We start from the raw sequence: 13,151 nt of genomic DNA, 5'->3' as shown, positions 1-13,151 counted from the left end.
TTAATTTATAGCACAAATATGTGGGAGCCATGAGAGTTGAACCGTTGTTTTTGTTTGAGATGCAGATTGTGTCTTGAAAATGATGATTATATATGCAAATTCTGCCCTACCCTCACCCTCTTCCAAGTTTCCCCCCAAAAAGGTCACACAGTGCGGCTTCCTGTGGGAAACAGGAGCAGAGCTGGCCTGCAGAGCCCCTGGGGCTGTGATGAAGCTCATGTCTTATCTCTGTTCTGTTAACAAAATGGGAGTTTGTGGGTTTTAAAAAATTCTGTTTCTAAATGGAGGAATAGATGACTGACTTTATTTTGGTGGGGGTTGGGACTTGTGGCTTTAAAGAAATCACTTTTGAGTAGGATGTATATTTTTGTTGGATTTTTGTTGTTGTTTATTTTTTTAGAATCCTCCACAGCAACATGCGCGAGACCATGGAGTTAAAGAAGCCCAGAGACCTTTATCAATTAATTGTACTGTTTGTGAATTTGTATAAATAATAACAAAGATCCTCTTAAAACGTTTATATTCTTACAGTAAAAGGTTAAACTGATATTTATATAATAAAAGAGGAAATATGAAGTATGTTTTTGAAAAAAAAAAAAAAAACAACAGCCTTGTATCTGCGAATTATTTTTAAGGCATTGTGTGCTTGGGGACATGCCAAGGTAGGAGGTGTTGTTTGTATACTCTAAGAGGACGCAAGGTGGAGTTTGGTGCATCCTATGTGGGGGGAGACAGCTCATGGGAAAATTTTATTCTGTATAAGGTTTCCTACTGACGTGTTTTGTTTCTAGAAATGTGATTAGACTGGAGATTTATATAATTTTTGGCTTTAAACTGTCAACAACGTGGAAATTTAAAGAAATTGAACAAAATGAAACTTTTTAAAAAACCAGATTTGTATGTAAGTCACAGTTTCCCCGAGTGGCCAGTTTTTCTTTGGGTGAAAATGAGATCTAGGGGTGATTTCGAAAAGTGGATCACGACGTGGGCTAGAAAGATGGATTTCTTTACCCTGAGAGTGGGTGTGGGGGAGGATGTGAAGGTGGAAGGACTGAAGCCATTGTTCAGAAAAGTTAAAAGAGCGCTGTCCTTGCGTGCTTGCCGGCTCAGTCATGCATACTGAATCTCCCAGTGGGAGCGAGGGTCCGAGTGGAAAGGAGGAGGGCAGCTCGAGCCCTCTTTTTAACATTCCTCTCCAGGCCCGGCTGTAAGGAAGCACTTTCCTGGGGGATGGGGAGCTTGGCCAGGATTTTGCACATTTGCATTTTAGCACTTCCAACAGCCGAGGCTGGCCGCTGGATCCACTCTGTCAAGGGTTTTTAGACTGAAATCGGGGCAGATTAATGAAATACCAAAATTCCAGCAAAGAGTTCCCTTTGGTAGACAGTAACAAAATAATCTGACACCCTGTGGTTTGGCTGTGGAGACCTATGGGTATGAGTGCTCCAACAGGGGAGTGGTTCATATTCCTGGTTTCACATCGGTCTTGGTTGTTTCTGAGATGGTTAAAAAAATACTGATCTCAGCAAGAGCTGATAAGAGTAGTATAAAACTTTCCTGGATCAACCTCTCTTTCCAGGAAGAGGGCTGGAACCCAGGTTTCTCTTAGGATAAGATTGTTTTGTAAAATGTCCAAGCTTTCTGCCTGAGCATATCACAAAAGCCGCATTGTTCCTTTTTGGAGAGTCATCACAATTGGGTCTAATTGAGCCTGACACTAGATCCATCTTCTGTTTCTTTGGGGAAGGTGTGGATCTCTTTCTTCCCACTTAGGTTACAGTGCTTAATGCCTGGAAAAAAAAAATGTGTGAAGCCTATTAAGAAGTAGGGACTCTGAATTAGGGTCAGCTTTTTAATCCAGCATTTGACACAACTCCTGAAGGTTACACGGCTGTGGGTTCTTAGTCTGTTTTTCTTCCAAGAGACTGCATGGCTGTACAGATTCAATTGATAAAAATTTGAGCACCCATGTCTTAGGCTCTGTATTCACATTCTTCATTTTAATATGCAAAATATTCCTACCGCCTGTAACGTGAAGCACGTTCTTCTGTTTTGTCTCCTTTTTATGTTAAATGTTAAATATACACTTGACTAAAGGTCGGCAAATTAATGTTTGAAAGTTAAGACCATGGGTCTATCTATATCCTTATCCTGAATGAGGCATACTTGTATAGCTGGAGCTTCTCTGGGAAAGAAAGATGATAAACCACCTAGAGTGGTTAGTGAAGGTCAACTGCTAATCTCTCAACCTTTTTGGATGGAAAGCAATTAATGTGTTGAGAACCTACGTGTGTTTTACAAGGTACTTGTTAAGTTTTAACCTTCAAAGCAACCTGCTGAAAAAGGTATTATCCCTGTTTTCCAGATAAGTCATAATTCCTGCCGTAAGTTACCCAACCAGTAAGTGAGGGAGCCAGGATTCAAACCTAGGCTCCATTTCTCCATTTCTCTTCCTCCCTCCCTCCCTCCCTTCCTTCCTGTCTGCCTTTTTTTTTTTTTGAGACAAGGTCTTGATCTGTTGCCCAGGCAGGAGTGCACTGGTACAATCACAACCCACTGCAGCCTTGACCTCCCAGGTTCAAGTGATCCTCCCACCTCAGCCTCCTGAGTAGCTGAGTCTATAGGCACACACCACCATGGCTGGCTATTTTTTTTTTTTTTTTTTGTATTTTTTTGTAGAAACAGGGTTTCACCATGTTGCCCAGGCTGGTCTCAAATTCCTGGGCTCAAGCGATCTGCCCACCTCGGCCTCCCAAAGTCCTGGGATTACAGGCCTCGTGAGCCACTCTGCCTGGCCCAGGCTCCATTTCTAAAGTCCAGCTCCCTTCTGCTTGATGAGAAGATTTAGTTACTCGTCATACCTTGGTTTCCAGTAAGGTGACCCTCATAGAAGTGAACGGTAGCGGTTTGAACACCGTGTGAACAAGCTTATGCCATAGGGCAGTGCTTCAAAGCGAATAAGGGTGATTCTTGGTGGTATGAAAATGGGAGAAATGCATTGAAGAATAGAAGAGCTAAAGGACATGAGTTGATAGTACACTTTGCGTGGTGGTACAAAAGTTAAAAGGCACTCCAAGGCAGTTCTTAGAATAACAGAAAAAAACTTGGTTGAGGTATTTATTTGCTGAAACTTGAGAACTGAAAAAACATAATGTAAACTTCGTGTAAACCTTATCATCTAGAAGTAATAAACCTCAACAGAAACTGGGTAGTAGTCAAGGAACAGCTTCATTTCCCTTCTAAGTGTCATTTTGCGTAGCCCTTCAATGTTCTTACTGAAAAGATTATCTATAAATCACCTGTGGGGCTCGGCCAATTTCTGCAGCTCCCAAGCTAGGCCTCTAACTTGTCCAACTTAACATTTACTAAAACTAAAAGCCAGTACCAGTATATCCTAAAAATAAACTCAAACCGATCATGTTCTTTCATGAGTCAGATGAACAACAAAGCTCTAAAAAAGCAAACGTTCCTTTTTCTTTTGAAAGGTATGAACTTTCTCTTACATAAGGACATATGATATGTAAATTAAAGCATGGCCTAGTTCCCAAATCCTGCTGCTTTCCTGAAGTGGTTACTAGATAGGTGCTGGTCTTAGAATACAAACAAAACCTTTCACTTTTGACTTAGAGAATTTGAATTCAAGTTTTCAAAGGGAAAGGGTAGTGGCCCCCAGGGACCACTGTGTTTCTAAAGAATAAGAACCTCTTGATTAAAAGATCAGATTTGTAAAACAAAACCAAGACCTCATGCAGCTTCTGACAACTGTCTCTTCCCAGTTCTATGAAAGGGAAAGCCCTGGCCTCTGATCTCTGCTGTGTTCTGCAGCAGAAAGGGAGGGACTATAGTAAGTCATCTAGTGGTCCCCTCTCTCTGTTCTCTTTCTCTTCCCTGCATCAAACATCACCTCTTTTAAAAGTTAATTCCATCCCTTTAGTAGAGGGCAAGACCTAAATTTTGTGCCATTATGAACCCCTGAGGAGTCAGAGGGGTGAGGCTTTTTGATGAAATAATGTGGATCATGAGTAAAGCACAGGATTAGAAATTAGAAAGCTGCATTCAAACCTAAGCTCAGACTTGGGCCACATATTTACCTCATTTCTGTCAATGTACTTGGTCAACTATTAGGCAGCAAGTTAAATTTTTTAAAAAGTTGTGAAACAGATGGGATGTGCATATTTAGATCAGTGCCAAATATTAATAATTTACTTAAGTATCAAAGGTAAGTGCACAGTTGGAATAAGAGCATATATTCTCAGCTCTTGTATGAAATTTCTAGACAATTGGTAAATTTAAATGTCCACAAATGATCAGTTTCAGTTTTTTCCTCTTTTCCAGGGATTGCTCTAATTTTGCCTGGTGGAGTTGCCCTTACCAACCCAGAATATTTGGTCGTATTTGCCAAGCCCTCCAGTTGAGGTGCAAAAGAAAGTAAGCTTGAGATCTTAACTGAGCAGCACTAGAGTGGGGTATGTTAAACCCCCACTCCCAATAAAACAATAGAAGTGGAATTCCTCTGCCTGCTATTTGTTAACCCAGAAAAGTGCACATATTTTCTTTAAAAAGAAGACTTAAGTTTCTATTATTTCATTACTCTTCTACTTTAATTTTTTTTTTTTTTTGAGACGGAGACGGAGTTTCACTCTTGTTGCCCAGGCTGCAGTGCAATGGCACGATCTTGGCTCCCTGTAACCTCCGCCTCCCAGGTTCAAGTGATTCTCCTGCCTCAGTCTCCTGAGTAGCTGGGATTACAGGCATGCGCCACCACGCCCGGCTAATTTTGTATTTTTGGTAGAGACGGGGTTTCTCCATGTTGGTCAGGCTGGTCTCAAACTCCCGACCTCAAGTGATCCGCCCGCCTCGGCCTCACGAAGTGCTGGGATTACAGGCAGGAGCCACCGCGCCCGGCCACTTCAGTTGTTTAAGGAACAAATGCTTTATATCCTTAAACTTACAAGGACACTTGCATTTGTGATAGTGGAAACGAATGAATCTCAATTACAAAGAGGAGAATTGGGTCTGCAGCTGCAGTGCAGCAGAGAAACCCAACTGAGACAACAAGGTCAGGAATGTCAGTGTGATCTGCGGAGGAACTCAGTCATAACATAGTGTTCGGTTTCTCTGTCTCAACATTTTTGTTTTCCCAAATCTGGCAGATGTGGTACATTTAATTTTATAAATGGGAAAAGATGCTTAACAAAGTGGAAAAGATTTTGCCTAGGTAATTAGAGGAGAACCTAGTGTCAGAACCTGGGCTGCTCTGGACTTAATGACCAATGCAGAAGGTGACCAGCATGGAGGCGGCTCACAGAGGCACTGCAAAGCACCACCCTGTCTCTCTTCAGAGATGTGCTGCACCAAGCCAGGCATGGCACACATCTGTAGTCCCAGCTACTCACTAGGCTGAGGTGGGAGGATCACTTGAATCACAGGAGTTCAAGACCAGCCTGAGTGACACAGCAAAACCCCATCTCTTAAAAAAATTATTTTTTTGTCTTTTTTTTGAGACAGAGTCTCGCTCTGTTGCCCAGGCTGGAGTGCAGTGGCATGATCAGAGCTCACTACAGTCTCGGACTCCTGGGCTCAAGGGATCTTTCTACCTCAGCCTTAAAAAAAGTTTTTTAAAAGGTGCTACACCAAAGCATATTATTTTCATTAGGAGTAAAAAAAAAAAAACCCAAAATGCTAAAGTCATTACTATTTAATATGCACTACATTATGCAAACTTAGACATGTTTGCAAGCATTATATAGGATTATTCAGGAAACCAAAAAACTAGTACATGTTGTTAAATGGTCTATAAGGTACTGAAGTAGCTAACTGTGTCAAATCTGTTGCCTGTTGCTCTCAGAGGATTTGAGCCAGTTTCCAAAACACTGCTTTGTCGCACATAGTAATGCAGAATACTAATGCTGGGAGTACATGCTTATGAGAGCTTCAAAGCTAGGAACTCACACATATTTCACATGCTATAAATACCTGCCACACAATCCTTTTATAAAGTAGAATCAAGTTGCAAAAACTCTATTTTCTCTTCATTCAAGGGTAAAAAGGCTTGACTTCACAGATGTTTTAGTTACAAATCCCACTTGTCCAGAAAGAGTAAAAGGGTCTAATTTGTTAATACTAGGCACCTTCTTATATTTATTACTCCCCCATTTACGTAATCCACACTCCAGAAGGATCAGACCTACCACACAGTGGTGTGTCAACAATTACTCCTTACATCATGGATCTGAGACACTGGAACTGGACTGTGGGAAAACAGTTCTTTGAGACCAGATTAATTTTTCATAAATATTAATGTGGAATTAATATGGCTTGGAAAACATTGTTTTTCTCATCTAAAAAGGATATGAAGAAATATTTACTACCAAGGCTTATAATATTTCTCCTTAGGAAATCTTGACCTCAAACTAGCATTATTTATGTACACATCTGCTACTTTTTTTTTTTTTCTTTTAGACAGAGTCTTGCTCTGTCGCCCAGGCTGGAGTGCAGTGGCACGATCTTGGCTCACTGCAAGCTCTGCCTCCCGGGTTCACGCCATTCTCCTGCCTCAGCCTCCCGAGTAGCGGGGACCACAGGCACCTGCCACCATGCCCGGCTAATTTTTTGTATTTTTAGTAGAGACGGGGTTTCACCATGTTAGCCAGGATGGTCTCGATCTCCTGACCTTGCGATCCGCCCGCCTCGGCCTCCCAAAGTGCTGGGATTACAGGCGTGAGCCACCGCGCCCGGCCACACATCTGCTACCTTTTTCTAGCCCAAGGCAAGGCTTTTTGAGAAGTAGTCACTAAACAGGGAGGATCCAAAAAAATTAGTCCTGCTATTTCTCAGAATCTCTAGAAAAATCACTGAGGCTAAAATTGGACACACGAGTAAAGTAAGGGAGAAACTGTAATAGTTAAGCCCGCAAATGCCCCTCAAATAAATGCTTAATGTTCTCAGATGGAAGACAACCGTTTCTGCTTTCAATAATTTAAACCTTAACTTCATTGCCCAAAAATCCACTGCTGTGAACAACAACAACAAAAAGACGGCCAGTACGTGTGTCTTAAGCAAACAACATGAAAATGACAAGATGAAAGTGACAATTTCCACCTTTCCTAATTTATTTCAAATGCACACAATTTAGCCAGTTTTCAGGAATCTGTAAAAGCAGGATGGTTAAGTTCTGTGGCCCCCTGAACTTCATCCAGCTGACAGCTGATGGTTGTAGGAAGCAAAAAAGGTCTTCAAATTTCCAGAGCCTGGAGTAGATAGAGGATTGGCTCTTCCAGCCCTAGCTGACGTCTGTGCACTTGAGACAGATGCCCTGCCATTGTGCTCAGGGTCAGATGTCAACAATCAGAACAGCATGACCCACAGGAAGGCAGCTGGCCTCTCTTCCCTACACAGAAGGGTCTAATTTTCAATGGAATCACAAGAGGAACTGCAGAAACTCATTAATGTATGACACAGGATTTAGCAGCAAACAGCTTCATCACTGCTTTATTTATTTTTAGAGTTGGGTCTCGCTCTGTCACCCAGGCTGAAGTGCAGCGGTGTGATCATAGCTCACTGGAGCCTCGACTTCCTGGAATCCTCCCACCTCAGCCTCCTGAGTAGCTGGGACCACAGGCATGTGCCACCATGCCCATTATTACTACTATTATTATTTTTTGTAGAGACACAGTCTTGCTATGCTGCCTAGGCTGGTCTCCAACTCCTGGGCTCAAGTGATCCTCCCATCTCGGCCTCCCGAGTGCTGAGATTACAGGAGCCTATAACTGCTTTCTTTAGAAATAAAAATGCGCATATGTGGGTTAAGAGGTAAAAGTCAAGCACTACACATTATTGAAAGGTAGGGATGGAAAATGTTATTGTCTCCTTCTGGACTGTTCCTTCAGCCTCCCCAGCCCTTTAAAAGACAACAAAAAACCCTCTTACTCACAATTTACCTTCCCCATTGTGAAGCGGCTGTGAATCATATCCAAACCTGTCCTGGAGGTATTAAAGCTAGGAGTCCGACCTTGTGTTTTTCTTTACCCCAAGTTTATGAAAATTATTTTAGGGTCCAATATAAGGCAGTACAATAAAGTATGGTTAATGCAAAACTAAATATTTGTTCACTGTGGAAGATAGAAAGTGGAGAAATCCACAAAGTCTGCAAGTCCCACGCCTTGTCAGTAGGTGGCAGCATTGTCTGTGAGTTGGAAGCTATTTCCCGTGAGGAACCACAACCTCCTCCCATCTAACAAATCCCCTCTGGTCCTTTCCCTTTCACCCGCACCCGCAAAGTATTTCCTCCAGGTGTAAGAGTTGACAAATGAGGAATTTCACTTCCTGGAAAAGATGAAATTGAATTTTAAAATATCAGTGAGGTTAATCCCCAGAGCCAGGTGTTATTTTGCAGCTCTCTGCTTTTGGAGCTAAGAGAATCAAACATCAACTTCTAATGCTTTTTTAAATTTTTTTCTCTTTAAACTTCTAATTCTTCTTAAAGGGCACTTCATACAAATCCTTCTTAGATTGCCATATCTGGGGAGTTTAGAAGGAAAAAAATGGGGAAAATTTTAGTCATACATGGAGGTATCAACTTAAACAGCAAGAAAAAAAGAGCTACTTTTTTTTTATTACAAAAGAAAAATCAAAAGTGTATCATCTGCAATGAAAAATTCTAGAGAGCCTTTGAGGAAAAGCAATTTTAAAATTTTAGGAGTATCTTTATTTTATTTTTTAAATTTTTATTAAAAGGAGTATCTTTATTGCCCAGATGAAGACATCTTCATAAAATGTAAGAGAGTCTAGGAAGATGAAAATAATAAGAGCCCTGATGAAGAAGAAAAGTTGCCTGTGGGACCTAAATTCCTCCTACAGAAAACTGACATTAGGACAAGGTAGCAGAACTTATAATAACTTCTGAGCCAGTGTGGCCAGATTCTGTAGAATGGCACAAGAAGAGAGAGGCTGAGGGCAGAGAGGCCTTTGGGTCTTGCCCTCCTGGTACTCAACAGCCTGGCCTCGGGGAATCAAAGTGTGAGCGGGAAGGGCAGGTGTAGAAGTGGGAAAAAAGGTGGAAGCAGTTATCCCCTGTGGATGCTTCTACCAAGCTGTATTGGCCAGGGGAGCCACAGTTTATAAGCTCTGTAATATAGACGTCATTTTTGGTTAGAGAATGAATAAAAAAGGAAAAGTTTCAGGGACTTGGGGCCTATGCATGAGGCAAATTACATTCCTGGCACCATCCATGAAGGTCTTATGAAAGCAGAACATCTCCCTGGGCAACTTTTGGAAAGTGATGGCTGAAATATGCCATTCTTAGTGACTACGCTGAAAGAATACAGATTCAGGGAAGAAACCCCAAACAGAGAATACAGTTTGTAAAGGAAAGAAAAGCAAACATGTATGACCCTGCACAAAGCCAAGAAGAAGAAAACGGGGCTGGCTGAGGAGCCAGAAGGAGAACTGAGTGAGGGGAATGTGTGAACGCTGAGGACCAGCAGTTCCTAAAGCTGCTCCTCGGAAGAACTGGGAGGGCTGCTCCTTGATTCACAGCCTCCAAGAACAGCTTGCCTGGACTTCGTTTTTTCTTTCTTTCTGTCTTTTTCTTTTCTTTCTTTTTTTTTTTTTTTTTTGAGACAGAGTCACTCTGTTGCTTAGGCTGGAGTGCAGTGGCGCAATATCAACTCACTGCAACTTCTGCTCCCCAGGTTCAAGCAATGCTCCTTCCTCAGCCTCCCAAGTAGCTGGGATTACAGGCACGTGCCACCACGCCCGGCTAATTTTTGTATTTTTAGTAGAGACGGGGTTTCGCCATGTTGGCCAGGCAGGTCTTGAACTCCTGACCTCAGGTGATCTGCCCGCCTCGGCCTCCCAAAGTGCTGGGATTACACACGTGAGCCACCACGCCCGGCCCTGGGCTTCATTTTCAAGAAGGTAGGCCCTCTTTCTGTGGTTGTTTGAATTTGACTCTAGACAAATCTCTTGCGAATGTGGCCACCGGGCTGGCATGAGGATGTGGGTGTGACTGAGACCTCTGAGGTGGCAGCACTGCAAGCCTGAAAATGTCCTACGGGAGGCATGTGGCTGTCACTCTAGTTCTGTGCTCACAGCAGTCAGGACCAGCGTTGTTTTCATCCACACCCCATTTCTGCCGGGAAGCTAGAGCAACAGTGTAGAGAGGACACATAGGAAAAAGCATTTCCGGGGCAGGCCGGCTCCAACATTCTTCACATGGGCCCTTCAGGCAGCAATTACTCTATGGGCTTCAACATTCTCCATCCAACCCACGTGACTCCAGTTTCTGTGCTCCGTTTTGCAGAGGAAGGTATAGCTGAGGGCTCCAGTAATCCCAGACGATGCACGTTTCTGTTGTAGGGGGCCTTCCCCAAACCCTCTCCCGAGGAGGTTCCCGTGGCTCAGTCTGCAAATCCACACAGCCCGGACACTGATTTGCAGGCTGACAGCCACTGCTGCTGCTTTCCTAACCTTCCTCTGTACTCTTTTCGCCCCTACCAGCACACCCACCCCCCACCCTAAAGGTGTCCATTCGCCCGTTAAAGGACTCCAGCATGGCCACTTCCCAGTTTCTGAATTTCCTGTCGCCATCTATGGAGACTGTCGAGAGGGGTCGAGTGTTGCGCGTGGGGGATTCCAGGCGACGTGGCCACACATAACAGCAATGAGGCCGGTCCCACGGCCATCTACACAGGTATCAACAGCACCTTGCACTCCTTCCTGATTTGGGCTGCCTTCCACTGGATGCTTCAGAGATAAAGCCTCCTGTGCCATTTTCAAGCCTTTTAGTTCCCACTCCTGTATTCATTCCTACCTCTGCACCTGCCAGGAACTTGCAGAGAAACTAAGGAACTTGTGTGCAAGTGGCTGCAAACACCTTCCCTCCCCTCCACTGGTACCATCAACAAGCCCGCTAATGCTAATCTACCCCCTCACTTGTAGCTCAACAGCTTTTCTCCTCTAAGCCCCTGATAATGGTTTTACTAAAATCCCCTTTTGATGGGAAAAATTCCCAGCTGGACATTTCAGGCCCCAGCACAATATACAAGTCTGCAGGTCCCTTTCCCCACCTCACAAAGGCCTCTAATCAAGTGGAAAATGTGCTGGAGGCCAGAGGTTTGGGTCCGCAATTATTTTTTAAGGGATTACTAAAGAAGAATAGGGGGCAGCAAGGACCTCCCCCCGCCCACTTTGTTTTCCATTTGGTCCTGTTTTTAGACACACTGAGCCAGGAGTAGCCATCCAGTTCTCCAAGCACAAGAGCTTCATCTCTCTCTTCCCAGGTGGAAGGATGTCATCTGTGAACACTATTGCTTCAAAAAGATGTAAAGAGTTTGGAAGCAAGATGCAGGTCCTTTTCTGACCCCATTTAAGCCCTTATTTATAAAACCGCTATTGAACGGGATCCTGAGTGTGGAGAGAGCACCCATTCATTAACCTCTAACCTCTGGTCTGTATTCAGAGGGGACCTTTCGCTCTGTGTCCATACACTGCAAGATTGGAGGCATTCACTTGGGCATCCCAGGCTTTGGAGGGCAAGAGGTCATGTTCCCAACCCTGCCAGATAGCCTTCTTCCTAGTTATACACACTGACCCTTCCCTCGACACTGAGCAAATGTCCACGTTACTCCTAATGTTTAATCTTGGGGCAAAACATGGATAAAAGTACAAAATGTTAACTATGTGTATCGGTCTATTGGAACCTAAAATGTTAACTATGTGTATCGGTCTATTGGAACCTTCCTTTAAGAATGTACACTATGGAAGCCGGTTTGTCTTCCCTGTACGTTGCAAAGGACCTTCTTTGATGTCATCTATGCATGAGTGTTCATTAAGGATTAATTGATGAGGATGAACATTTCAGGCTGGCCCTGAGTTCTCATCATTCTATTTCAGCATCGAGAGACTGCTCATTCTAATCCCAGCTGGTTAGTGATGTATGCAAATACCCAGTAAAAAGGAAATGACTACAAATTCCTAAACTCACTCTGGAATGATCAAGGATTAGACTGTTCAGCTCTGAGAGTTAAAAGTCAGCAAACTAAATACCAGCCTGAGTAATAATTTTCAGGTCCTTTCTTCAAAGTTCCTGAAATACTTTTGGTCAAAAACAAAAAATTGATAACTACATTTTTTTTTTTTTTTTTTGAAATGGAGTCTCACCCTGTCACCGAGGCTGGAGTGCAATGGTGCGATCTCGGCTCACTGCAACCTCCCCCTCCCCTCAAGCAATTCTCCTGCCTCAGCCTCTTGAGTAGCTGGGATTACAGGTGTGCGCCATCATGCCCGGCTAATTTTTGTGTTTTAGTAGAGACGGGGTTTCACCATGTTGACCATGGCTGGTCTTGAACTCCTGACCTCAGGTGATCCACCCACCTCAGCCTCCCAAAGTGCTGGGATTACAGGTGTAAGCCACCGTGCCCGGCCCAGATTATTTTTTAAAACCTCTGGTTTTGTTTTCATCAGTATGATGCCTTAATGATATATTTTGCTTTAGTGACATTTTTGATTTGCCCTCAGAAGATCCCTAAACAACTGAGAACTGGATAGAGAGAAGCACAAACACTACATTGAAGGTATTATATTTAATACTTAATGCAAATATCATATTCGTATTTTATGTCGGCTTTCATACTTCTTTTGGGGAGTGTTACAGGAGGAGTATTACATGTCGTTTCCCTAAAGAAAGCAAGTAGAAGTGTGTTATCTGGATCCCCCTCTCCAGATAATGACAGGCTCGCTCAGGCACACCTGCTGCTTGTCCCAAAAATGTTGTAACAGCTTTCTCCAGGAGTGAAAAAGCTTCACCCGACTTTAGATGAAGATGAGCACCTCTAGAAAGGTGAAGGGATAGTCATGAGCAACAAAGCACACAGTGGAATATCTCTAAAGCAAAGCCCACAGTGGTCTGACTCCTTAAATGAGGAGGGAACCGTGAGATAAGTCTGCGTTACAGGGAGAGCTGCTCCGAAGCCACCTCTCATGGACACCCCTCCTGGATGCCTGTTTACTTCTTTGCTTATCATCGTTATTTTAGTCTTCGTCATCATTCTTCAGCTTCTCTGCCCTTTTAACATACCATGTTGGACAAACTATCCATTGTTTTATTTTATTTTAGAGACGGCATCTCACTCTGTCATCCAGGCTGGAGT

At 43.3% G+C, this 13,151-nt stretch overlaps 2 protein-coding genes across 10 annotated transcripts in view; one reads left to right on the top strand and one right to left on the bottom strand.

Moving 5' to 3' along the window:
- The window catches only part of WNT5B (Wnt family member 5B), a 121,076-nt gene that overhangs the window by 57,140 nt on the left and 50,785 nt on the right, over positions 1–13,151 (bottom strand). The gene's annotated exons all lie outside the window — the stretch shown is intronic.
- FBXL14 (F-box and leucine rich repeat protein 14) overlaps positions 1–13,151 on the top strand; it is a 39,492-nt gene that overhangs the window by 9,471 nt on the left and 16,870 nt on the right. For 2 of the 8 annotated variants that reach the window (XM_054527855.2, XM_054527849.2), the window contains exon 2: positions 4,336–12,753. The exons of 3 other annotated variants lie outside the window; for them this stretch is intronic. In XM_054527855.2, coding sequence (XP_054383830.1) covers positions 4,336–4,347 — 12 coding nt within the window. In that variant the 3' untranslated portion in view covers positions 4,348–12,753. Of the gene's footprint in view, positions 1–400; positions 893–4,317; positions 12,754–13,151 lie in introns of those variants that run through there. 3 more of the 8 variants (XM_054527851.2, XM_054527850.2, XM_054527854.2) reach the window with 2 other exon arrangements.

This window comes from Pongo abelii, chromosome 10 (assembly GCF_028885655.2).
Source record: "Pongo abelii isolate AG06213 chromosome 10, NHGRI_mPonAbe1-v2.0_pri, whole genome shotgun sequence".
Lineage (NCBI taxonomy): Eukaryota > Metazoa > Chordata > Mammalia > Primates > Hominidae > Pongo > Pongo abelii.
Note: the sequence above shows the minus strand (reverse complement) of the source record. Positions and strands in the feature narration are given on the sequence as shown.